This window comes from Sylvia atricapilla, chromosome 4, assembly GCF_009819655.1.
Source record: "Sylvia atricapilla isolate bSylAtr1 chromosome 4, bSylAtr1.pri, whole genome shotgun sequence".
NCBI classification, from domain to species: Eukaryota; Metazoa; Chordata; class Aves; order Passeriformes; family Sylviidae; genus Sylvia; species Sylvia atricapilla.
Genome location: NC_089143.1, coordinates 46,369,510 through 46,397,474, shown reverse-complemented (window position 1 = coordinate 46,397,474; position 27,965 = coordinate 46,369,510). Strand labels below are relative to the sequence as shown.

General features: G+C 42.4%; 1 protein-coding gene across 5 annotated transcripts; it reads right to left on the bottom strand.

Moving 5' to 3' along the window:
- Positions 1 to 31: 31 nt before the first annotated feature.
- Positions 32 to 27,876, bottom strand: SMIM19 (small integral membrane protein 19). 5 transcript variants are annotated; one of them, XM_066317797.1, is made up of 3 exons: positions 27,695 to 27,876; positions 27,481 to 27,605; positions 32 to 144 (listed from the first exon to the last, which is right to left on the bottom strand). In XM_066317797.1, exons 1-3 carry the CDS (start codon positions 27,853 to 27,855, stop codon positions 32 to 34), a joined length of 399 nt encoding a protein of 132 aa, XP_066173894.1. In that variant the 5' UTR covers positions 27,856 to 27,876. The 5 variants fall into 5 exon arrangements, with proteins under 5 accessions (XP_066173894.1, XP_066173896.1, XP_066173897.1 ...); XM_066317799.1 differs by lacking the exon at positions 32 to 144 and adding an exon at positions 13,804 to 14,755; XM_066317800.1 differs by lacking the exon at positions 32 to 144 and adding an exon at positions 13,804 to 14,749.
- Positions 27,877 to 27,965: the final 89 nt, after the last annotated feature.

The following is a 27,965-nucleotide window of genomic DNA, read 5'->3' as shown; positions in this document are numbered from 1 at the left end:
TGCTGGGTAGTGTTAGAATGTGAAGAAACTGCTAACTGCTGATTTTCGAACTACTATAAATACTGTTCATTTGGCTGCCTTCGGTCAGCAGTGAAACACATTCCATATTTTGCTTCCAAACCGGTAGGACTGCGATGTTCTGTCCTGCAACAGAGGGAGGAAAAAAAAAAAAAAAAAAAAAAAAAAAAGAAAATTAGAAAAAAAAAAGGGGGGGGGGGAAATACTCAGCAGAGCTCACAACAATGCTCGTTTTCAGAAGTAAACAGATGATTTAAACCCACTAATGGGGTCCTACCTCAGCATGTGACTGCTCTAATCATAAAGCAATTCAGAAAAGATTCAAATTAGGTCACCTCCAAAGCAATATGTTTCTTGCAATATCACTGACCAAGAAAATCTTTTGAGCAATTTAAAAGGATTTAGAAAGTTTGAGAATTTTGTTTGTGTTGAATTTACCAAGCAGAGCAGGAAGCCCTCTTTCCAGCAGGAGGATTCCTCCTGGCTTTTTGCACCCAGTGTATTTAAGACATATAGAGTACATTTACCATACCACACAGCCTGACTCCCAGCTGATATGTAACACCTAGCTCCACTGATCTCAGCAGAGCTCTCAAAATTTTATCAGCTGCAGCCATGGATATACTCTTTTAAAAAATTATTTTATGTCTGTCTAGGAAATACCACTGAAAATACTCTGAAGAACATTAATATTCATCTGTTGTTGTAATCACATCACATGCAGTAAGAATACAATTTTCTTACAGCTTTTCACAGCACAATAATTTCAATATTTTCATGTACCTCTATTGGCTTAGAGAAGTCTATGAAAAAGGTGCAATGACCTCTCTGTTTTTTCCTATAGATAGTTACCAATTCTTAACAGTTATTATATTCACATATTATTATTTCATTTCACATTCCATATATTATATTGTCACAGATATATCTGAGTATTTATTTTGACAGTTTCGGTTTTATGACTGCCTTTTGAATTACATCTTTCTTAGTCAGATGTGAAAGAGTGAACTGTTTCAAAGGAAAAAGTGGACACAGAGAAAGGGAGTTTAAAAAATAAAACCTTCATCATCCAAAAGACTGTTAACCAGAGCGATAAGGCCCACAGTGACATGAAGTTGGTCAAAAACTAGAAGCTAATTTTCCCAAACCACCTGCCTCCTCCAAAGGCTAATTCTCTTCTGTTAGTGCCCACCACAAAGCTATCCTCTGGTCCTGTGGCAAGGGGCGAAATGAACATTTAGCAGCAAATATGCATCAGCCAACACCACCTCTTTTAAGAACCACTTCTAGAGAGCAGGAGACATCAGACTGAAGCCCTGAGCCCACCTCCTGCTCACTCTCTATTTCCCCACAGTCACTTCAATTTCATACAATATTCCCACATGCACAGTTGCAAGATCATGCTTAATTTCTTTCAATGACCCAAACACAACTTGGGTCCTGTGGTAGCAAGGAGGAAGAGTCTCTGAAGCCCCTGAAATAATAGCAAAATTAAAAAATTAAAAGAGATTTTGCACAGTCCTGAGGTGCTGGATCCTTGAGAACATCTAAGAGGAAAATAAAACATCTATCTGTAAATGTTTCCTAGAAAACTCTTAAATTGATGTCAAGGATTGATGCTTTCTCTACATACACATATTCAGAAAAAAAGATGTCCCTCTTTTTTTCTGCAGGCTCCAAACTGGCTCACCAACTGTTGCTCCAGTCTTTTCCAGACATGGAGCAGACATCAATCTTTGAATGCCTTCTACACTCTACAATAACATTTCAGAAGGTCTTAATGGCTAAAAACATTTGTATAAGGATTTTTATACTATGAGATAACATGAGAAAACGAAGCACCAAAGCATGTTTTCTGTGTGAAGACTTGTTGCTTTTTTATAATTTACGAACACTCAGCCCATTGAGTGGAAAAGGACTTGACACAAAGAGAAAAGGCTAATATTTGGAAGAAACAATTATAGTTAGTACTGTTTGCCTGTGAATGAAGACACAACACCACTAAAAGCATTTGTTATAAAATTTCTATTACGCATGTCAGATTTTTGCTAGTAGATGAAGTACTGGACTAGGGTCCTTCCTTGATCTTAGAGATTAAGGATTAAATTCTTCATCCTGCGTGCATTTCCACAGTACCTTTGCCAAGTTAGTCTCAGTGCCCCACTTTCTTCTCCTGAAAATGGGCAAAGCTGACTGAGCTTTGCATCCACAGACTGTGGTTATACAAGACTCATTTCTTTGGACCAGCTAGATAAAAGCACATCCTTATTCCCAACAGAGATCTGTCTTTTCTCCACTTATCAACCAACCTACCAATTTATTGTGGTGACCCAATTCCTGGGACTGAGAGAAAGAGCAGGGCAATCGTGACATTCCCCCACCACAACAGAATTCATGGGACAGTATTTGCCAAACCTGGCTCCTCCAGCCACAGCAAGTTCCTGCAGTTTCCAAAATAAACCACTAAGTCACAAGGTTGCCTCTATTAGCTTCCCTGGGAGAGAGTTGGGGTGACCTCCTCCAGATGGTCCCAAAGAAATTAAGACTTCAAGTGTGTGTATGTGTGCTCCTAAATCACCTCATGAAGGCCAAAGAGTCTCCAAGAGACTGCCAAGCAGGGTTTTTGGAAAGGGCTCAGAAAGACAGCTACGTAAATTCTGTCCTTGTGAAATAAGATACACGGCCTCAGGAGAAAAGGATGTCTTAAGTAAGAAGTCACCCCTCCTGTCACTTCATGCAAGGTGATGGTTCAAAATAGAGCATCCTCCAAAACTTGAGAGGCTCAGCTTGATGCCCACTGTGTTGGCATAAGCAACAGCACAGCAGTGGCCAAGCTGTGTCTTTAACAAGATGGAAATCAAAAGGAAAAAAGGAATAAACCCAAGTTTAAAAATTAGCATGTAGCTACCTTTGAATGGCTAGGTGTTACTACTTTCAACCTTAAAAAATAGTAAGAGGTATTAAATGCCTATAAAAAAGGAAAGAAAAAAAAAAGGCATATCTCTGCTGAGAAAGTTTTCAGAAATGCAAAATATTCTGCAAAGCAGGCCAGTGACTAAATACAGACTAAATCTTGTAGCATGCTTCTTTCTAGAGCCCAAAATACATTTGGCATGCTCAGACACACTGAGCTATGCCCCTCATCACCTAATGTAACCCAAGAGCCTGTGCTATGTCATGTTGTTACTGGGATGAAAAAGAAACTGGGAAAAACATCATGGAGTAGGGAATGGCAGGTGACTTGCTCCATGTGTGACACCTGGACACAGCCTCTGTCTCTCCTGCTCTCACTTTCATTTCATCAATGTGCCTCTATACAACCCAAATGCAATTCAACCTGATCTGCTAGATGATTGGAGATCCTCCCCTTTACCACTAGGACTGATACCACTTCTGCAGTCAGGTGTGCTATGCTACAGCAGGCTCCAGATAGAAAAGTATTTTCCTGTTTAGGCTTTGGATAAGTCTTCCCGAACCGCCTAAACTGTTCTGCCATGCTGCAAACTCACACCTGGGCATTAGCAGGGCAGAGGAATTGTGTTGGGCCCAGGGAGCTGCAGGACCTGAAGCTGGAGTGTGCATCTCTGATGGCTGTTAGAGTGGGGAGAAATGCACAGAGATGACATTTCAAGCTGTAAGAAGTTAATTCTGCATTAAGGCAAGTATTTTAGCTAACAGAGTTTTCTTATGGTGCACAGTCAGTGTACTGTACTTATGAGGGTCAAGTTGAAGCCTTTTAAGCGGACTTAGAAACTTGCACCTCAAAGAGAAAAATTTGATTTTTGGAAATGCTAAGCACATCCCTCTGCCTCACTGGCAGATGATCCAGACACCCCCCTTGGACAGTATTTGTTGTTAACTAAACAGCTTGTTATAACTCTGTCAACACAGAGTGCTATTTCTTTCCTAAGGGAGAGATGAGAACAAAACCTAGGTAAAAAAACACCTCGATTTATGCACAATGACAAGTGAATCCTCAGGAAAAAGTTAGAATCTCGTGGTTATCATGAGATCATTTTAGGACATGTTTATATATGGACATTTACTGAGACAGGTCTCCTGGAAGCTATTCACAGTACACTACTTAGCCTAGACAAGTTTTAGTGCAAAAAAAAAATACTAAATGTGAAAAACAGAGATGTCGGTCAAGGTTTGGGTATTTTTGTTTTTGCTAAAAAAAAATTGCTGCTAAAGAGAACAGAGAAGTATCTAACAGCAGGAATGAATGGATAAATAAAAGCTCAGGACTAAGTTCAAATTCTAGGAAAGCAATCAGAGTGCGTTACCCTCCAGCAATCCAACTGTGTGACATAAAGAAACAAACAGAGATCCCATAAATGTCCTTTAATCTTCTCTTCACCAAAAATTAGGGAAGAACTTAGAGCACTTCTGAAACAGTGAAAGGTATGCAGCTCACACCATATATAAATCATGCTGTATGCAGCTCTCCTGTATGCAGCTCTCTCAGAAGTTGCCCCATGCTGCAGCTGAAAATTTTCTTCTACTCTGGATGGGACAGAGATTCTGTGGCATCCCAGTTTTAACCAATTTGTTGTTGCCTAAGTACAAACAAAAATCAAAGGACAGCAGCTAGTGTAGCATTTCCCAAAATAATTTCTGTGACTACTCCACTTTGCATTATGGCAAGGCAGACAAGGGAGGACAATTTCTTTTCCTCTGCTGTGTTGAAAACAGTAGTAGTTTCATGACTGGCAGCGGCACTGAATTTGTACTGACAGGCAGGTTCACTTCTAGTTACCAGCGGCGGAAAAGTCTGTCTAAAATGCTTACCAGATAGCAGCTTCTGGGAGGTTAGTCCATATCCTCTCTATTTCTGAATGTTGCTTTTTATATAAAACCGATCTGTCAGGTTCCCACCTATGAGAATAAATCTCAGGCCAGATCTGGCAGTCCAGTCTATGGGTACAAAACACAGCACTGCATAGAAACCAAGCCTGATTTATAACCAGAGCTACTAACATCATTCATATCAATAGTCCTTATCATTTCCAGTTCATGCTCAGGCCACGAGGCTCACAAATTATTTACTTTAAATTACTAATGCTACATTCATGATATGAAAGGTGGTATTGAATCAAGTGGTTCAAGACTGAGAACATCCCTATATGGCTCTAAATTACATGCACAGGGCTTGTCACAAGGCCAAATATTATGCAAGTTTAACGCTCCAGTACACAAAAAGCACTCCCAACTTACTATTAAAAAAATCAATTATGGCATCAGCAGAAGCAGGTTTTGTATCAATCAGTTCCTATTTTAACACATTCACAATGTGTTTAAGCATACTTCATGCTACTACTTGATATGGAAACAAGACTGAAGTTGATAGCTTTCCAAGGATTCCCATCCAGTTTAACACTGCAGAGAGGGATTGTCACTGTCAGCTCCCAAAACTTCCAGAGGATGCTTCCTTTTCTTAGTCCCTATCAACCTTTTGTTCCCACCACTGAAAGGTCAAAAATGGATATAAAATATCTAGCATGAGATTTTGTTGCTGAAAACATTCACTAAAAATACAGACAGCAGGCACTTCAAACAATTCTACAAACTAGTAAGAAAGGCGAAGTATCAACAAGTTCTCATGCATTTGCTGATAATATCTTTTTCTCTTACTAAACGACAATTTGCTCCCTCAGTGGCTGAACAAAGTCTTTTTAACAAGCAAGTGGTTTTTATGACTCAATACTACAGATTTTCAAAATCTATTTAGAGAAAACAAGTTTTATAAAAGAAAACCATGCAGAGAAGTCTTTAAAACTCACGCAGTATTTAAAAGTTGTTTCAAGATAAAAAGGAGCCAAGTTCTTCTAGCAGCCTTCCCTCCTGATTGGAAATACAGGCTGAAGTCTAAAATAGACATCCTATCATTCAGCACAGTCACATCTGAACATGCAAACTTTCAGAGGGTAGAAAGAGGGCTATAACTTACACCGGCAGTCCAGGGATAAAATTCACTCCGGCACAGGAGAGCACACAAGACAACACTGAGAAGCATCAATGCGAGTCCAGATTCTTATTCAGTAGGTGAAAATCTGCCTCCTCTTAAGCAAAGAATTCTGCTGGGGGTGGGCACTGATAAAACACAACACTGCGTCACGGCTGCACCAGAGAGACAAACCAATCCAATGAAGCTCGTATTAAAAGCAACAAAACCTTCCCTTCCCCCCCACCACCCCCAGGCATAAGCATAGACAAGAAAGGAAATCTCATTTTTGACTGCCAGCCGGGCATTTTGGTGAGCTCAGGTAATCTCTGAGGAGTCCCAGATCTTCTTTTTGCAAGCACACTTAAAATGCACTTTTAATTCAAGTGCTTGCGACGGTAGGGTACGTACATCCAGTTTGGGAATGATGTTGCATGCTTGCTACTTATCCATGTCAGTAGAGGTCCCACAGGCTACACAGACTGCAGAAAGTTAAAGATGTGCACAAGTTTTGACTGGATCGATGCCTAAGCAAACAACTTCACTTTCAACAGTTCAGCCTCAATTTCCCAATCCAGATTCCTTCAACTGCTTTCCTTTAAGTGGGAAACATTTTTGCACATAAATCAAGGCAAAACTAATGTTTGCCTAAAAGCCCGGCGTAGCTTTATATAAAATATTTGCTTCAAGACTATGTAATGCAATTAAGCTATCATATTCAGCAAAAAGGAATTAAAATCAAAACTGCATTGTCACAGTTAAAAATCTGACAGACAGAAATTTACTTGGACACATTTATGGTTTATAAATTTATCTGCTAGGTTTCAGTCCATTCTGAGTCACTAAAATGCGTGCAATGATATTCCAACTTAATAAAATTAAACCTGTAAATTTTCTGCATCCTGAACATTAGAGAAAAACCAAACCAATTCAGATTTGTAAACACACACATGGAAACATAATCCTTTCCTGATCTATTTTTTCAAGTTTAAATAAAGGATATTTCCTAACAAGAAGCCAAAAGTTTTCTGAATTGGTTAAATTCAGCTGCACATCTGCAAGGGTTATTTGGTCAAACTGAAAGGTGTTTTGCATTTCTTAAGAAAACTCACATGGATTAGCAAGCCTACATCACCTTCCAAAAAGAATTAGGGCAAAACTCCAACTACAAATCTGCAATGAAGAAATGGCATTAAAATCCCCCCACAAAAAAACAGATTCATATATATTTTTATGATTATTTTTAAGAAATGCTGATTCTTTGTTTAAGGTTGATAACCAACTACAATTAAGTCTGTGATATAGCTGCTACCTTTATGAAAAGCTACATCTCTTAAGTCTGGTTCTGATGTCTTTCCTTTTGCTTCTGTAATAGCTGGCAAACAGGCTTCCAGTTTTTAGAAACCTGAGAGGCTTCTCAGTTTCTTTGTGAAAAACTTTCACAGTGGCTTTCCCTAATGGACAAAAGCAACATACTTTACCAACAAGTGCATTAACCTTTTCCTGCAGATTATATATCTTAATATCTTTTTTAATTTTTTATTTTTTAACAAGTAGCATCAATCAATTCAAGTGAGTGTGACCATAATTGTAAACATTAAGTCAGCCTGTATTTATAGATCTGGATTCCGAAGTTCTAAGAAAGTGAATAAACAAGCACAGAAACTTCTTGTAACACTTGTTTAACTTTATAAAGTAAAACAAAACAAAACAAAATTGCAAAATATTATTTCATCTTCTCTTTATAGCTGATGTCTGCCTCCAACCCGAAGGGTCCCAGTAAGCGTTAAATCCATCCTATTTTTCCTTAAAGGACCAGCCCAGAGTATTTTTAAATGGGGGAATTAAAATTCCCCCAGCCTAGAGTAACCACCACCAGTGTTCAGGTAAAAACACTGCCGAAGGGATATGTTATTTGAGAGGTATCTATTTCAATTTCAAACCCCACAAGCTGCCAGCCTGACCTGTGGGAAGCATCTCAGACCCAGGAGAGCTACAAACTGGAATCATTTGAGTGCTGCTTCCCACGAGCCAGCCTGGCCACAACGGTGGTTTCTTGTTGACCTAAGCTTCAAAGCTTGGTCTACACGCAAAGCAAAGGATGTAATAAACAGCAAAGAGAAAAGGAAATATCTTCAAAGTTTTTGTTCTGCTAAATCAGCATTGTGGACTTCAGGCATGGGAAAATTCAAGCCAAGATAGGTTGACCATTAAAAAGAGTTATAATTTGGGACACCACTAAAGAAGCGAGCAAAGAAAAATTTATAAGACCACAGAATAAATTATGAGGATTGGTTTTTGGAAATGGTAGCACTGGTTTGGTTCCCATCAAATCAAATATTTGTAGAAATGATAAATTACAATCTCAATCAGATATCATAATTTGGTTTTAATTGTAATTTAGTTTGATCAATCCACAATTGATAGATCCTTGTTTGAGTCAAGAAACTCGTGCTCAGCAGATTTATATTCAGGCTTAAATAATGTAATAGGACAAGCCAATTTAAATATTTAATTTTAAACCCCCTTTGTTTTGCATTTCTGCATCAGCTATTTTCTGAAAGATGCCCAGGTTCTCATTTCCCAGTGACCACTAAAACAAAGTTAATTTTGCAACTTAGTGTAACTTTTATATGCAATGTAACTGGCCTTTTTTTGCCATTCAGGTTGGAAGGCTACATATGTAAATGATTATTCATATTTTAAAACATTTTGAATAGAAATGCATTTTGAATAGAAAATAACATTACAGGAGATAAGCACAATTTTCTAACATAAAGACCCATAAGAATTGGAACCTGAATGCCTGTAAAATGCATTTAGTCAGAAACAGAAATACAATAAAAACATCCAAAAGCTGCAAGATGTTGCTCCTATTAGATTGTGCCAGCTTAAATAAGGTTACACACCAGCCACAGGAGCTTCTGGGCTCTCACATACTGGCTGGTACTCTAAAACTGGGAGCCATAAGCACCTGGAAGTGGGGACCCTGACCCTGCCTGGGAACCCTTACTCCCCCTCAATCTATAAACAAAAAAAATAAAATTAACGAGGAGGAATGAAAATGGATGGCAGATGGCAGCTCACTGTATCGCAAAGAAATTAATCTCTTGTATTACCCTCTGCTTGCTGGTATTGAAGGCCCCCATGACCATCTCCACCATGGTGGCCTTGATGCAGGACACCACAAGCCAATCATTACCTGGAAATTAGCCCTGAGGTCCTTGAGACTAACAGGGATTTAATACCGCTCTACCAAACACAGCACCTCTTCTTGGTGCTCTGGTAGTTCAGTTACGCTCAATGAGTACCAACAAAACCCTGAGGGTTTGCTCTGCAGAGAGCTGCAAACACAGTTTAAGTTAAAAAGAGCCAATAAAAGCACATCTGCTTTTGCATATTGCATAGCAAGCTCCAAAACATTCTGTTATCTATCAGGATAATCTCCAAAAGAGATGCATCCATGTTTCACTGCAAGAAAAACCATCTCAGGGACTCTCTGGAAACTTTAATGCAGAAGACATAAAAATTAAGAAGTCATTTAGCTTTCAGGGATGGAGCAACTCCTCTGCTCTAAGGAATCAAACCCCTCGGATGGTCTTTCTTAATGGCTCTGAACTCTGTCACCTTGTCATCCAAACATTTTTTTCCAGCGAGCTTGCGGGCTCTCAGAGAGGACATCCCACCCCAGTTCGGGGACTTCCACTCCCAGTGGTCGAGGTCAATTAGCTGTGCTTGCACAGGCATGCATGGAGAGCTGCCATGTTACAGCATGTGACTCTGCTTGAGATCACACTTGTCTACTGAGTGAGCCAGCCCTGGGAAATGAAAGGGAGGAACCCACAAGTGGAATTGCTGGAGGCCAAGGCTGGCACAGAGGATGACACAGGCTCCGGGTGCTGTGTGGCCTGGGAGAGCCATGCTGACTCCAACCCCTACCACAGCACAAGCCCATGTCAACTCACAGGAGGAGTTCAAAGGCAGCCAAGCAATCCTGAAGGAGCAAGGCTTTGGCCAGAGCTGATTCAAGCACTGCCCCAGTTAATGGTGGGAACTGGACTTGGATCGCCTGTGACTCCAGCTGACTGACCAGAGACTAGAATATACTCATGTCCATACTAAGACCAAGGAAAAGGGTGAGCTGTTGTTCTGAGCCACTCTGAGCCTGATCTTCCCCTTCCCAGACCCATATCCAAAAAAACCAATCAGCATGAGAACAGGACTATAAAAGTCCTGGGTGCTGCTGATAACTCAAGAAGCATTATCCCGAAGTACTAACGGGCCTGGTGACTTTACACAGAATATAAAAACTGCCCAGGAAACCCTCCTGTGGCAATCCAAAAATATGCATTTTGCAAATTCAGAGGCTTTTGCAAAGATGCCCTTGGTGAAAAGCCAGAGTGTGGTTGCCAAAAGTCAACAATGCAAAATTTTCAGATAAAGGAAACCTGACACGTCCAGCCCCAGATTGCCTGCCATTTCCATTTCAGTTTGGGTTTCAGAGAACAACCACTGTGGAGCCTTCTTTTTGAGCCAGAAGAGATGGCTGGAGCTCCCTTGAGTCCAGCAACCCCCTCTCTTCAAACAGAGCTGGAGTGAGTAACTATCAACATGCCAAACCACACCAGCATGGTTCTCATTGCCAACCTCCAAAATCACTGTGGCCCACAGGACAGAAGACCAAGCGCTGCTGAAAGGAGCTAGCTGAATGCCGAAAGGAGGAAAGGACCAGGGGTATAACCAAACAGAGGAGGGTCAACTACACTCACAGAGGTGTTGACCAGGGTTATGGGGGTAAAAGGAAGTAGATGAGGCTAGTACACTCTGGCAGTGGAAATTTTGTTGGTGTTTTCCCAATGAGCATTGCAGTAATAGAGATATAAAGGGGGAAACAGCAATGAAAGCTATGACCTTGGCTTCGTTTCACAGGAATAAGAGCCAAATATTACACCAGGCAGCTGGTGATCATGCTTATGCTGCCTGGTGACCATGCAAAGCATGGCATCTGCCAATTAATAGGCCTGTTTCCCCCTCAAAGTCCAATAACAGTCCAATAGATCTCTTTTCTTGAGTCCATGTAATAGTCCACATCTGCCTCCTCCAGCCTTTGCTGCTAGAGGCATGAGAAGCATGACGGTGAAGCAAATACCTTGAGTTCCACCTGCCACGCAGCATTAACATCCTGGTAGCTTCACCATAGGTTGACAATACTGCTGAAGCAAAGAAGTGACCAAGAGACTTGTCTCATGGGCTAGAGGTTAAATCACTGTCAGTGCAACATGCCAAAAAGTGTCCCACATCTGGGTTCTTGGCTCAGCAAACACCTCCAAGAGGACTCACTTAAGGGTGTGTGGTCATATGAAGCAGGTCAAGGAAAGTTAGGCTTTAGGTCTCATGGAAGGCTAGGGAGCAAACCCAGCGGTCCGGTGCCAACGTCCAGCTGGAGCACAGAGTCTTCCTAAAGGTTTGGGCAAGGTAACAGGATACATGGACTGACAAGCGTATTCATCTTCCAAAAGAGCTTGAACAACTAAAATTTCTCTGCTTGACACACAGGCTGTAGGGAAGCAGCAGTTACTAGGCAGCAGAAAGTGTTCGAGTACTTGGCACCAGCAAACACGGCCAGTGGCTTCTGTGCCTCATCCTCAGGAAAAAGGTGTTCCTAGCTAAGCCTCGATGATGACAGTGACACATTTCAGCAGCCCAATGACTGTCCAGAGGAGAAAAGGTACAATGGATCCAGCTGAGAGGTCAGGAATAGCAAAGAGGATTCCGTGAGGAACCCCACCTCTTCCCTGCTTTCTGGTGTGAGAATCAGAGCCAGTCATCCCAGGATCCTGCTGTGCCCACCATGGCTCAAGCTGGGACTTCTCTGGACTATGCACCCCCCACAGAAAATGACCACCCAACAATGGGAGTGGCGCAGGACTGACACAGACCTCTCCACTCCACACAAGCACTGTGAGAAGAGCCACACCACTCCAAGGAAGGGTGCCAATTCCAGAATTAGCTGAAAAAATCAAGCAGAAAACAACCCCCAAAAATAACTGAAATTAAGTCTATGGCAGCCATGCATGACAATCACACCATGTCAAGAGTCCTCTGAAATATGGAAGAACACTTGCAGAGCACATTTCTTGCAAGACCTGGAAGGACCAAGGGACCTCTGTCGTACTGCTAAGGAAAATTTACCCACTGTTACCCATAAAACAAATGAGCAAGTAGATAATCATAAAAATAAATAACACTGAATACACAGTGTTCACAAATAAGAATATAAAGTATTTTTTCCTTTAAGGGAGTAATCAAGGAATCTGTAATTAAAATGGTTTCTTGTCACCAATACCTTCAGAAGTCATATAAATAATTTACTCTTCCATCTCTTCTACACATAAATTAAAAAGGGGAAAATTAATTATGCCATTTCCTCAACTATCAGTCAGTTTCTCCACTTTGAATTAAGCAGATATTTAATTAAATCAAATTAAGAAAATTATATGAGGAGAAGAGTTGTTCTGAAACAGTGGAATATGTTACTCCCAAAATGGGCTTAATATTTCAATCAACACTGTCTCCAAGCCTTTTACCAGATATCTTTCACAATTTGATTTTTTCTTTAAAACTTCAGCAGACATGAAGATACTTTAATCACTTAATTTAATACTTATAACTTATAAATAGATTACAATAAATTTGGGCTATATTACAAGTTTGTTTCTTTCAAATCCAAAGTACTATGGTTTTACAAGAGAAATAATCCTTTCCAGTTTTAAAAATTTCTCAATTAAACAAAGAGTATTTTTCATTCTCTAAAGTAATCCAGAACCTGGACTATATTGTTCACTAATGTACCTTCTGTCTGGGATACGCTGGTGCACTGATCAGACATGAAATTTGCACAAGACTATTCTCTATCTACTTTAAAACACTACCATCAATTACTGAAAAAATCTATTTAAAATTTGGAAATACTTACAAACTGATCCACTGGCTACTCTAATCCTGGGATTCTATTTTGACCAAGATTCTCTAAGGTTTATTCAGAAAAGGGAGTAATTGCACAAACTCGAATGCACAGTTCTCCATCAAGAAAGTCTTCCACAAGAACATGCAGGAACCCACACTGAGTGTGCCTCATGGGCAAACACCATGAAAGGAGTAATGCTGGGAGAAAAACTAGATGAACACAGAGGTACAGGTAACACGAAGAAAACAAATGTGCAGATTTACTTGTTCCAGTCAACAACAGTAGCTAAAGTTTATTGATTTCAGTTTCAGCAGCTAAAAATCCATGAAAACATTCTTATATGATACAGACAATACTGTCCCGTATTCAAATTTCTCTCCAAGTAATAAAATAGGCTAGGATTTTCTCACAATCATTGCAATTTACTAATCAATTAGTAAAATAAAATCTATTTTAAAATGTAAATATTATAAAGTGCAAATAGTTTTTGTATCCCATTGTGATGTAGCAGTTATGGAAACATCTAAGTAACGAGATTGAAAAAATATAACTGTTAGCTATAAAGATAGCTGGACACATTCTCAGCCACTGTCTCTCAACTGTTCCTCGTATATCCGCTGTAAAACTATTTCCAACACACTAATCACATCTATTCGGAAGAAACTAAAATTATATGATTTCAAACTATTTTCATTAAAAAAAAACCCAGTCCTTTAACAACTGCTTTTACTCTTCCATCTAATTATATACTCTTAAAGGCCAAATATTCAGTCAGTATACAAAAATAACCATAGCCCTTTATTAAGGATAAGACACTAGATAGGAGTTCATAAGAAAAATAAAGATGTTCTTTGCCTGCCTCTACCAGCAATACCAATACAGGAAAATACATTTACTTTTTAAATTTTAAATACATATATGTCAAAATCTTAATAACTTTTTATCAGAGACTTACTACAATCAAGTCAGTTCACAGAATCATTAAGTTGTTGGACTGCATGGCTAGTATTTCCTTTGAGATACTTCACAGAACAACCAAGATGTTCAAAAAACTATCACCAAAATGCTCTCTCCTAACTCAGTACTAAGCAACCTGTACTTATAACCTCACAACTCTGGCAGGAAATCTTACCTAGAACATTTTTCTGACCAAGTCAGATAGAAAAGATAAAATTGATTAATATTTGATTCTGACGTCTAAGGACACCATACAAACAATACATTATAAGGTCACTCAAATTAGAGGGCTAGCAATATATTTTTTTCTTTTACCTATGCACCTGTCATCATACTTTCTATGCAAAGGCTGTTTATTAAATGTAGGCAAAACCCCTAACTTCCTATTCTGTAATGGTCTGAGCTTTTCCATATTCAATGTATGTTTCAACAACAACAACAAAAAAACCAAATTAATTCCAAGTATAAAGTAGCAGCTATCTCACCACAAGTAAAAGCTACAGCGATGTCTGCTCTTCCTAAAACAAGCTTGAAGCCATGATTATATTAAAGACACAGATGTGAGGGGATTTTTCAACTTCCAAACAGACATGCAAGCAAAGTATTACAGTTCAGGGGTGCAGGTAAATGAATAAGCAAGAAAACTACGTGACGTTTGTGCAGCGTCCTCTCAAATCCTGCAATCCCTTCTAGAAAGTCTGGGTCTAATGTCCCTCTTCTTTACTCATGTTCTTCTCGCATGGCTTGGTCTCAGAAACTTTCCATGCCTGTAACGGAAACTTGAGCCAACTTCTTAAATGTATGATTTCTTCATCTCCACTCATCATCCACTTCTGTTTCTGAGAAGCTCCTCATCATGACACCTGTATCTCAAGAAGCAAAACAGGAAACATCACAGGGATGAAGCAATGAAAGATGAATAATAATATGCCTCTGTGTCTTTAATAAAATCCCAACTTCCATTCAAGTTCCTTTTAGGAAATCACAGTTCCTTTCACAAGCGCAAAGCTTACAAACCTACTTTGGCAAAACATCGCGTGCACAAATGGGGTAACCAATGCAATCTCCCAATCTGCACCTCTGATCCTGACATGATGAGCAGGAGAAATCCTGTACCAGCTAGCCTTACATACTGTGGAAAATATTATCGGGTGCCAAGCTTGCAGAACTAGTCTGCGGCAGCCAGCTCAACTAAAAGAAACTGCTGACCCATCTGCTGACTTACCCGCTACTGAAAACAATGCCAGTTATCTTTACCCAGGACTCATTTGTCCAAGTAGAGCCCTAGCCCACAAGTCAGATGAAAAACAAAGATGTAAGTAAGCCTCTCCTCTACTTTTCCCATTGCCCCCTAATCTACACAACTTCCACAGCGCACAGTTTGTGTTCTTATACACTTATCAGGTACAAGAGAAGACAAAGCTTTCTCTGCATTACAGCAGCTTAGCTACAAGATGACAAAGGCCTAAGGTATTTTCAACCTGTCATGAAATTTGGCATTGGGGTGGAGGGCACTTGCCTATTTGTTTCTGCCATCCAAAACCTTGGGATCAAGCAGGCCCAAAGCCAAGAGCAGCACTGTTTAGAGTCTAATAACAAAACAGCAAAGGGATGACTCATCTGCAAAATGGAGACACAGCCGTCTTGTGTCCAAAGATGCAGCTTAAACCATCTGCCTGCCTTACAGTTTTGCCTGAATGCTGAATGAGGGGGTAACAGAAGAATTATTTCTGCAGCCTCCCCAGCCATGAAGCCTTCAGGGCAGATAAGCAGGCACCAAAACTATTCTGCCAGCCAGCTCTCAGTGAAACAGAAGCACGAAAGCAATTTTATCTCTCCCTTTTAGGGTTAAGGCCACCTTTAAATAAACATTAGCATCAAAGCCTCTTTGTACCAGAAGCAGAGCAGACCTTACATCTTATCAGCTACCACCTTAACTTCTCAGAATTCCACATCCCATCTAAAATCCTTCTTTATTCTGCAAAAACACTTGACAGCAGCATGCTCCATATGCATGAACCAGAAAGACAGCATAGTCCTTCCCCCACTCCTCCCAGTGAAACAGGGCTCATTTTGGCTTTCTTGCAGCAGAAATGAGGGACAGCTGTAGGGATAGAGTCCCACCAGAGCACAAAGTTTTGGCTTTGCTTCTTGCACATCACAGTCAAGAAGACAACTGAGCCTTAGACAGTCAAAGCAAGAAGCCTGAGAGTGCTCTGGGTATTGCAGAAAAAACAGCATTTAAGTAACTGGACAGAAACGTATTTGCTGTGCTTGGATTACATGTCAAAGAAAAATACATATTCTCCCAATTCTGAACTCTTGATTAAGTCCTTACCCTCAAAAGTGCTTAGAAGGCAAACAGTCCTGAAAGCTCGTGCTTCAGTGATCACGTCTGCTACTGAGACATGCTACTGCCTTCTCAGGAAAGGTAACTATCACAGATTTCAAGAGTTTAAAAGCTTTCAAAAGCGCTAAAGCTGAGGAAGCCACAAATGTCCAGCTGTCAGGACATTCTATAAAATAGAATTATTTTATAATATATATATACCATCCAATTGTTTTACACCACGGTGATTCTTAATCTTTTATCATGATGATCACTACACAAAAAGCAGAAACCATCATTCCATAGTCATCATAACTTCACATTCTCTCTGAGCAGCAGAAATTAACTGAGGACAAGTAATTCAATCTATTATTGACATCCTCACTTGTTAATCAGATGTCTACAGTCAGCATACACACCATACAGACTACAAGATATCCAGGCTGCTCATTGTTGCATGCAGAAAGAGAACTGCAGGAAAAGGTTAATAATTGTCAAAAAGATCTGATGCTGGCTGCCACCTGAAACAACCGAGGAATTTTCAGTTTTCTTTTGAACAGACAATTTACTGGCACGCTGGTACTTCTAACTTTGATCTTCCTTCCTTCCAACACCAGTAAAAGCTCAGTAACAGAAGTTCTGAAGCTTTGTAGCTCAGTAACAAAACACAGAAACCTCCCAGAATGTTAACTCAATTACAGTATTTTGGCAAGGAAGCCTTCCCCTTATACCTTGGGGAAAATCTTAAAAGATTAAACAGTGCATGTTTTAGAAGTACACACGCCTCAATTATTTGGTGTAACTCTTCATGCACCTAATTGCTCTGAGAGAAAAAATATTCTACAGTAACTTACTTGCAAGACTGAAAGTGTTCCTTGTTTCCCAAAGAAACAATGGTTATACAACCACACTGATTGTCCCATGCACAGAAATGCAAACTGTAAGGCCAATTTCAACCTAATCTCATGCAAAGCATAGAGATTTCAGAGGTGATCAATTCCTACAGCAGACTTGCAAAGTAAGCAACCAAGGCAGCCCCCTGAGCAACACGTCTGGTTCTCAAACATCAGGGAGACAGCACGTTTTGACTGAATATACCCAAGAACTAACTACAAGGCAGTGAGAAGCTGCTCAGGCACTGTGCTGTTGGCATGCTAACAGCACTGCCATGAAATGAAAAGAGAGGAAGAAGCAAAGATGTGTAAGGTACTGCAGTGCCACCAAAACCAAGAAAGCTGCAGGGAAGTCTTATCTTCACTAGTTCAGCTGCTCACAGAGCCACCTTTGAATCTATGGAGCAACACAGCAATGTCTTATGAGCCCATCACATCTTCTGTCTCTATATGGGCTCATGCTGACGTTTCAGCAGGCAATTCTCAGTATTCATTGAAGGCACTTGGACAATAGCTGTCCTGTTTCACAAATGGGAATCTGGAAAAGCAGACATATAGTGCAGCACAGGTGGCCTCAGAAAACCCTAAAAAAAAAAATGCTTCTCAAACCCTTTCAAACAGATCCTACCCAGGCAGCGTAAGCTAAGCACTGGCATGACAGGTCAGACTTCTGGTCCATTTGTTTGAGAATCTTGCCTCCCCATGATCAGGACCAGATGCTTCAGAAGGTGGAACAGCTCAGGTAGTGAATAATGATGTAATTCCCCCAAAAGGGAAATTCCTTCCTGACCTCATCAATTAGCATGAAGGTTTATGTGCTTAATTTATTTTTAATCCTATTTACAGCAACTCTGGACATTGTCATTGTATGTATAAATGCCCAAGCCTGCTTGGAATCTGACTTAACTTTTGCCCTTGGTAATATTGTGTGGTGTATTTATGCCTAATGTCATTTAAATATTCCTTTGTTCTTGCACTATGGGAACTAGCATTGCCATTAACTGCCTCTGTTCCCCTTCCAAGAGCTCCTGCCTCCTTTACACCATAAATTTCCATGCCACACTGTACCCTGTGACAGGACAGGAGCATAACCGGAGGATCTTTAAAGCAACAACTGAGCAACTTCCATCAGATATCTAGCACCATTTTTTTAAGCTGCATTTCTGGGATCTGCAGGGAAATCAGCAGTTCCACCAAGATTTCAGCAGGCCCTACCCTCTTCTAGATCTTGCAAGCTTTCTTTTGTGATGTTTTCTACTCCAGGGCTGCCACGCTTATAAGCAAGATGTTTTGCTCTATGTTGTGCACTTTGAACCTCCCCCCTTCAAGATTCTGATAAATTTACTTAGAACACACAACAAGCATACTACACTTTTTTAGGGGCTGTACAGGAACCTCTTTGAGCAAAGAACTGCCCTCTCATCTCCATGCCTGAATGAAGAACAACAGAGCCCAACCATGCAACACAAATCCCATTTTGCTCTTGGCTGATGTGCTTGTGGGCTGCAGGTTCCCCTGTGCAATAACTTTAGCCTATGTTGCTACTTTTGCTCCTTATGGATGAGCTCATGGCACATTCATCATGATTATTATGCCAAATACTTATTAAAGCTCCAGTGCTCTCTGCTGTTTCTGCTCATACGATGTATGCAACATGCATCAAGGTATAAAGCCACACCTTCATTCAACAAAAGCTTGGTGGGGAAAAAGAAATATATATGCAAGCAACAGACGAGAAAGGGAGACTCTTAAAGCACACTTGACATTCTGGACCCTCCCATCTCTCCAAAACACAGTCCTGCTTTCAGTCAGTACTTGGGCTGCATTTCCTTCTCCAAGTCTTTGAAGCTAAAACTTTGGACTCCACAGGTTCTCAGTCCGAAAGTCTTCAGGAAAGAAAGAGAGAAAGGTTGGTATCTCATGGGAAGATGGCCTCCCAAGGAGATGACAGAGTTTTTACAGCATCTGTGAGAAATCCCACACAGTCATCACTGTTTTACCACAAATGTTGTGATTATGGGCTTGGAACTGGTGAGTTATGGTAAGAGAATACTTCAATGCCTCAACCAAAATGAAAATTACACCATTTCATCTCTCTTTGGAACAATCTTCAGGCAAGCAAGCGGGTGAGTGAAAAAGCCTGTTCCAGCTTATGGTCCAGAAACAAATGGAGTTCTTTAATGATCAAAATAGCACTAACAGAACTGGTAACAGGGACCACTTAGTCAACAGTAACCTCACTAAATAATCCAAACACATGCCCCTTTTTTCTCTATTTGAGTATCAGACACTGATTAGTCAATAAAGCCATAGGCCTTATAATAGCAGTAAAATTGTCCTTTTCACATATTTCTCAAGGACATCTCCATGATGTTTAATTACTAATAGTGATCTTAGAAACTCTGTTTCAGAGCATGGATCTTGACACATTCTTTCCAAGAAGCCATAAACGTTTTCCTGTTCTTCTGCCTCACATGTGTAAAGACAATATACTGACCTGGGTACTTGTACAATGCTCTTAGGCAATGCTCAAAGAGTGGTCCAAGCCACAAGGTTCAGAGCACCGCCAGGACCTCTGATCAGCCAGCAAGTGGTTTGCCTGTGGCATTCCAGAATGTGCTGAGGTTGAAAGGGAAGACAATAATGATACAGAACAATTCTCCCATCAGCAGTGGCAAAAGTAATCTCAGAGGCACGGGGTGCAATGCTTTCACCATTTTGGGATCATTACTGACTATGAAGTCAAAAAGAAGTGATATTTTCTGTTTGTCACACACAGAAATAGACTTTGGGTAAGGAGACTTTTTTAACAGACTCAACTAAGGTATTTTTGGTTGCTAGAATTCTCAATCTGTTGTGATAAAATTAGCTTTAAATAAATGTACAATACAAGCAGTACATACTTTGCCTAAGAAAAAACCCGCTGGCCACTAACAGATCATGTGAACTCAGTTATTTAGCTGAGCTAAAAACATCAATTATTCCGAGCCTTATCTGACTGTAGATTTGGATCTGTTCAACAACAGCACTGCCACATATCAAAACGCATGACAACCCACAGCTCTTTACTAAAGCAAGAAAAAGTTCCTGCAAACAATGGTTGCCACCATTTAACAACACAGTCATGAAGAAAAAAGGCAAGAGTGAAAAACCTGCACCTCTGCCTCTATCCTTCCAACCTTTCCCTGAAAAGGAAAAGCAACTCCTCCTCTTATGTCAGTTCACCCTTCCTCCCATATTACAGCAGAAAGGAATGGGTTGCCTTCAACTATCACTCCCTGATGTCCACCAACCAAAGCTATGGAAGATGATAATCTCACTTTTTTTCCCCTTGCAAGGTTTTCATCAACCAGTAAAAGTTCTGCTCTGTTCTTTCAAGCAGTGTCACAGAATCTGGCTCTGTACTGCTTATCACCATGATCCAAGCAACAGAAAAATAGTCATTCAAACATACCTAGTGCTCAGTGCTGGGTAAAGTTCACAGCAGCTGTCTGAGTCCCAGAAAGACATCTGAGAGAAGCGCCATAAATAACGACATCACATGGAGTCTCCCATTGCACAACCCACATACATCTTTCCTGCTCGAGAATTTACGCCTCGCACTCTACGTTGTCAGTCAAGAGCATATTACAAACCATGTTTCCAAGATGATCCAGAGGATATTTTGGAAAGTAATACAGCCCTCCTGCTGGCTGGGTCTTTTCAAAATACCTGTTCTACTCCATTACGAAAATGATAAATGTTGCTATTATCATATCAAAACCTGGTCTTTCTTAGGAGCAAGCTGTGGATCCACGTGTGCATTTTATACATCATGGGTGTCAAAAACCAGCTCCAGCAAGTCTGACAGCCTGGCAGAAACTGAAGGGGACTACTCCTTCGCAGACTCAGGATCTAGGTTCTTCTTCACATATGCAAATGTAAAGTATTTGCTCAGACTATAGTTTCAGTAAATCCCAAATTTGAACAGCTTCTTTTAAAGATAAATTCATTTTATTGCTAGATAAAAATTAAACCAAATTCTCTTAAAACACTTAATTTCTAGGCATCTGCAAGGAGAGAATCACTTTTCAAAGCAGTGCCTAGATATAACTGAGAAATGACATATAAAGCTATTTTATAAAAATGACTTTTTTTTCCTGGAGTTTTGCCACAAATTGCCTTTGAGGGCTTGGTTCAGAAATTTCAAAGTTAGCTTATTGTTTTTCATATTGAGAACTAATTCCTTTTAGCAATTCTGTTAATCTTGGAGTTTGAAGTTATTTTTATTAAAGTAACGCCCAGAGTTTAGATATTCCATAAAAAGATCAGGAATTATTTTTATTAAAGTAACACCCAAAGCTTAGGCATTCCTTGCAAAAATAAGGCAAAGCACCTTCATTCTTAAAAAGGTTCTTAGTCTTTTCAATGCAAACACAGATTTCACAGAGACAGCCGAGTACTGTGAAGTTTTATCAGCCATTTTTTACCAGAGATTTGGGGAAAAAGTAACTGAGGCAGGATTTTTCTGCCTAAAAACATCATGAGCCTTTTGCTCCTAACAGTACGTGTGTATTTTTTTTTTTTTTCCCTCTCCTCTTGCCCTCTGTTACAGAAGTAGCATCCATTTCCACTCCTTGATGTCAGATTTCTCATGAGATATTTGTGCTGGCTCTGGGCTGTTCTGCCAGCAGTCAGTACCTCTGGTCATCCTCCGGATCTCTCCCTCAGCCAGCAGGGAGTCCCCTCGACCCAAGCAATGCCAATTTCTGGTGGAGCTTGTTAGTGTACAAAAAACTGGATCATAGCCCTTAACTCTTATGCTACAACAGATGCAGGGCTACGAAGTGAAGGATCTTACCTCCATTCTCGAGGGCCTGAGGCACTGAAACCTTCTGCTCTTCAGAGGCAGCTCTGTCTCAAGGATAAGATCGAGGGCTGCCTTTTGTTTGAGTGACTACATTAATAACATCCACGTTCCTTACCATGACTAAAACATAGTTTAAGTGTTTGGAGGGGAAAGGGAACGCCTTTTGATCATTAGTTCTGATCTGGAGCATAAGCAACCATGACCGAAGACTCCACTTTGTCAGCAAGCCTCCTCCAACTGCTGTTGCTCTTTAGGCATAACAGGCCAAAGACATCATGGATTTAATGACATGTTTTCAAACATCGTGCTGCGTCCCTGTTGAAGGTACGCAGTGACAATTTTCAATCTCTTTAATGCAGAAATTAGAGCTGGGGCAAAATCTTTTCAATTCCTCCAAAAGAGATGTTAAGTTGCAACATCCCCACCTTTCTCCCTGCAGCGTGTATAATTTCATCTTGCTCAATAGCAGAGGCACTCCTGAGTTCAGGAGGACTTTAAAAGGAGCTATTAAGCTCACGGAAGTAAGTTAACATGAATAAACTGCCCAGGCAACAGGGAAACATTCCAAAGCCCTGTGCTGTCACCAGGCTTTTCGCCAATGCTGCTTAATCATATGTGCAAAATATAAATTACAGAAAGATTCATCACTGGTTAGAATATTCTCAATTAATAGTTTTGCATTGCACTGAAGAAGCTTCCCTGCAAACTGTCCTCAGACAAAAAGCACTGGGATGTTCTCCCAATTCTCAGAGCTTCTACCGCCATCAGCAGTACCTAGTGGTACAGCAAAGGCTTCCTCTGCTGGTCTTCTCAATGCATCAGGCAATTTTGGAAGGGAAGTTTGAGAACAAGTTTAGGACCACTCGAGCATCACTCTGCTCATATTCCTAAGTCATGTGGCTGGCTATAAGGCACCATGGCAGCAGCTGCTGCTCATCTGAGCCTAGGTTGCACATACCAGTTCATACTACCCAGGCATGTAACACTGGACTGAAACTCAAAATGCTTGTGGCACAGGGAAGGATATTTTCACTACAAGGACCTCAGAGTTTATGAAATCTTTAAACACAGACATACCCATGGCTTAAATATTTAAGACCCTCTTGAGCCTTGTCACAGAATTTATACAGCTCTGTCCAAAAACCTTTGATCTTCTGTGCAGCACTGAATACAAAAGCTAGCCAGCCACATTTTGGGTTACGAGGAGAGAGATGACTTTTCCACCACTTAGCAGAAGATTATAGTTTTCACATAAGATTATAGAGTCATGGTTGCAATGCCATCCGAAGACTGCATTTACAAAAATCTGACATTCAGCAGCTCACATGGAGACAACAGAGTGGTCAGATTCTCAAAAACTTTGGAGTAACAACTGAGAGCAACTTCTTAATGATTTTCTGCAGTATCTTACAGATGTAAAGTTTTAACTCCTTAGAAAGCTTTACCTCACATGCTTCATGTGATCAGACACCACTAAATCTACACATCATAACAGCCCTTTAAACAGTATTGGGTAAGCTAGAAACAGTTCCCTCTGTACAGCATTCTCAAAAATAAATGTAACTGAAGATAACTTTGGCCCATTTTTTGTTAGGTCATAAACTTTCCCCATGTGAGACATCCAAAATTCTGCGTGAACACAGTTCCATAAGATTTAGAGAATCTGCTTCTGTGCACGCCTATAAGCCTGGCTACTAAAAATGGATGCAAAAAAAAAAAAAAATCTATTGTCTCTCCACCCTACCTGCCTTTGCTTTTAGAATCATTAATTAACGGGTAAAAATCAGTGCAGACATTTGAGGTAAGATGTCAAAAGCTGACTACACCTTCTGTCCACCACATTTTTGTACTGTATGGCTGAAAATATAACCCCCCCTGCAGAACAGCGCATAGTTTCACCGGGACAGAACTTCCGTGGCTGCACTTGCCAGGAAAACAAACCACGACCTGCCCTTCACTTCTGGCTCAAGCAGCATACTTCAAAGACCCTAGCACATGCAAAAGGCACGGGCCCTGGAAAACTTTTTTGGTTTTGGTACTTCTCCTTATAAGCTTTTTGTTCTGGATAAGTAAGTTTGAGATGCTCGCGCCAGCGCCCCAGGTCCATGAATACAAATGATGCAGCACACTGCTCCAGATTTCTAAGCCTTTCACGGTGCTTTCAGCTGAGCTGAGAGGCGAGCCGTGAAATTACTATCTGCAGCCCGAAACACGGCTGCGCTGGGCAAGCGGCAAGGCGCGGGCTCATTCTGCCATGCTGCTCCATTGAGCGAGCGGAGCCGCACCGGGCGGCTGCGGCGGGCAGCGCGCCGCCGGAGATGCGCCATTGGAAAGGCTCCGATCCCTGCCCGCCCGCCCGGATGGGCAGGGCCGGTGGGACGGAGGGAGGGCTCAGCTGCCCGGACAGCCACGAGCCCCCGTGCCGGGACATCGCCGCGGCGCCCGCGGCGCGAACGTGGGCACGGGACACGCGGGGAGCGCTCCCACGGAGGACGGAGCGGACAGCCCGCCCGGCCCGGCGGCGGCACGCAGCCCTCCCGCGACAATGCAGCCGGACCCGAAGACCCCCTTCCCCGCCCCCGACCGTGCTTTCTCCTCGGGCGGCCCTTTCCCGCCTGGCCACGGCCCCCGGCGAGGCGCCCCCTCCCCTCTCCTCGGCGCGGACGGGGCGCGGGGGGCGGCGGGGCTCGGGCGGCGCGGCCCCACTCACCGCCCGGCGGGCGCCTCCGGCCTCCGAGCAGCAGCGGCGGCAGCAGCGGCGGCGGCGGCAGCAGCGGGAGCCGGCGCGTCCCGGAGACGGAAGCGCGGGAGGAAGTGAGGTCGCTCGAAGGGAAAAAGGCGCCGTTTCCGGGGGATGGAGGGGGATGCTGCCCGAGGACTTCCCCCGCGCCCGGGGAGCTCTGCCCGGCGTGGGTCTCTGTGCCTAGTAAACCCCGCCGAGTGATGCGGACGCGCTGCGGAGCGGGGTCATCACACGGGCAGAGTAACGTGGGAAGGACACGGCAGCGGCAGCCCCGGGGCTCCGCGCCCTCCCCGCTCCCCGTAGCCGCCAGCCCTCGGCCACGCGGAGGGACCCCGCTGTTTTCCGCGGTTACACACGAGGAGCTGTCACAGGGGACCACCTGTCACCCAAAAGAGCCTTTTCATGGGGCAAACCCACTGACCCTTCTGCCACTCTCAGTTCGGCCCAGGTCACGTTTTACAGTCCCTACAGACACTGAAGTACAGATCATTTCAGTATAGTAAAATTTGGTACTAAAAACCAAGTTTCTTAATATCCAAGTCTAACCGCAGTAGTGTTCACCACTGCTCCAAGACTTAATATATTTCAGTGCAGAATAGGTGAAAATCTCTGGACATAATCTCCCAGCACTGTGCTGGTTGTTCAGCCCTGTGGTGTTCATCCCTTGGCCAACTGAAGTTGTGTAACCTTAGGAATTACAGCATGATATCTCTTCAAGTGGTTTTCATTATTAGATGCTTTTATTAAAAAATAATTTCTGCAGAATCCTTTCAATTAACTGATTTTGAGATTTACCCAGAAAGAAAAAAAAGAACTGCAGTCTGAAGTCTCCTCTGGATAAGCTGTGACTTGCTTATACATACTTACAGACCCATTCTTTACAGCAATTTGACTAAATTAAGCTAACCACCTTTGCTATTAACATTAGAGTAGTGGCTTTAAATGTCTTCTAGATGTGTAGATCACTGTGTCCTTCTCAAAGTTGCTCCAGGAAAGGTTCACAGTATTGCATACACAACTCCCAAATAAACAGAGAGCAGAACTTTTCTGCACTACCACCAGTGACACTCTGGGCTCTCAAAGCTGTTCACCTTCACCAGGCAGTACAGCCACAGTGCCTTCATTCACACTCACCAACTGTATTCAGCAAATTCAGCAATTCATGATCAAGGAACACAAGGGTTTCCAGGCAGACAGGTACTGCCTTGCTTTCGCTAGGGTGTACGCCAGAGAACGTAGGAGCTGATTTCCAAGGTGCCGGCAGAGAGAGAAATAATTTCAGACCCTGCTAAGACTGCACTTCTCTAACCTCAGGTTCCTCTGAGCAGCTCTTACCCTGTGCTGGGTACTTTCATGCACAATGTTTCAGTGGGCACTCGCTTTACCTCACAAGGGCTCAGAGAAAAGCTACTGAGAACGAAGTTTTAGGGACAGTCCCTTCCCCCTTGCCTTCAGCTATGTGTCAATAAAAAAGCATTGAAAATAGCTCCACATTGACTCTTAAAATCAGCACTGGATATATGTCCTGAGTTCCTACAGAACTGTGGGCTTCATTCCACTGAGAGCTGTACGCTTTCAGTCTGTTTTGGTGGCTGCTGCTGCTGCTGCTGCTGTTCATACTTCCTTGCTGAAAAAAAGAAACACCGATTATACAATTTATTCTATATTATTATTACTATTATTATATTATTACATACATATATATATATGTATACATACATGTGTGTATGCATATACATATATGTTTACGTGTGTGTTCATATAACTATGACAGCAATCAAGAAACAGATGTAATATCAGAGAATGTAATTTCAGCCACACAAGCAGGAAGTTTCAGTCATCATGTGGAACTTCACCTTTAGAGTGTGGCCTTGTAAATGCTGAGCAGTAGAGTCACAGCCAAATGTCAGTAAATCAATGGCAGAGAATTATGATTCCATTCAGGTCCTTCGATTAAAATAAAAATAAATGAAATTAAAGGCTATGGCTTCAGAAGCTGTATTACAGATGACCTGAACAACTCAACAGTCACAAGGCTGATGCCCACATTTCTCATCTCCTCCACAATATACAAGCCACAAGCTAACAGTTACGTTGATTTCAAAATTAATCTGGTTAGCAAGGCAAGGGGAGATCAAAGAGTTGTGTGCAGTGCTACGAACACCATCAGTGAATGCCAGCAGGCATTCCACCGTAGAAAGAACATCCAATTTTGTTCCTACAGAATGCAAAGGCTTGGTGTAAGAATCTTTACGTCAAGTCTTTGCATTTAAAAGGTAATTTCAGATCACTAAGGAGTTTGTTGCTGTATTTCCTCTAGGCATGTATGTAGGGCAGATGTGAAGCAAGGCCAAGTGTTTTTCTGAATTGGACCACTGGAATATCAGGGGCTTTTTCCTGCCTCCATCCTGACCCTCAGCAGTAGGATGAGAGTAGCAACCATTGGTACAATAAAATTCTCATTTATTTTCAATTGATGTGGTTGTCTCACTCATGATTTCACAGTCCTCTCAACTTTAATAAATCCGTCCACGTTTTGAAAACATCCAGACCTTCCTAGCTCTTTAAAGTGTAACATGGGATCGGTGATTCGTTTTGACGTTTGCTTTAGGATAATGGCACAGCCGCTCCCGTACTTGCCCACGCAGCAGTCCCGCGGCCCTGCCCGCGCAGAGCCCTGCTCACACGGTGCCCAGCCCCGGGGGCGTTCCCACCGCACAAGGCTCGAGGCCAGCCTTCGAGGAACGGCCCGGGGCAGCCCCCTCTTCTCTCTGACTTACCGATGGAGTACATCTCCAGCTGCTGCCGCAGGCGGATCTTCTTCATGCTGTCGTAGAAGTTAGGCTCGGGCGGCGTCTCGGCGGGCGGGGGCAGGGTGAAGATGCGCATGATCCTCCTCTTGTTCCTGCGAGGAGGAGGGGGCGCGGCGGTGAGAGGTGTGCCTCTCCGTGGGGGCCCCGCGGGAGCCCCCGCCCCGCCCGGGCCTCCTCTCACCGCCGCGCGTAGACGAGGAGGGCGAGGCTGGCCAGCACCACCAGCAGGTACACGTTGGTGGCCTCGTTCCACGCCTCGTGCACAGAGTAGTCGATGGCGCCGCCGTCGCCCAGCGCCGCCGAGGCGCCGCCGCCCGCCCCGCCAGCCCCGGCCGCCGCCATGGGAGCGCGGCTGGCAGGGGCGGCCCCGCGGCCGCGGGAAGTGACGTCAGCCGGGCGCCATGGCGGGGGCCCCGAGGGGCGCCGAGAGTCGTGATCGCTGCTGGCAGTAC

Coding starts and splice junctions, on each gene's coding strand:
- SMIM19 (XM_066317797.1), bottom strand. CDS start 27,855: ATGGCGGCGGCCGGGGCTGGCGGGGCGGGCGGCGGCGCCTCGGCGGCG. Junction 27,606..27,694: donor CTCCTCGTCTACGCGCGGCG/GTGAGAGGAGGC, acceptor TCCTCCTCGCAG/GAACAAGAGGAGGATCATGC. Junction 145..27,480: donor GCTGGAGATGTACTCCATCG/GTAAGTCAGAGA, acceptor CCTCTGTTGCAG/GACAGAACATCGCAGTCCTA.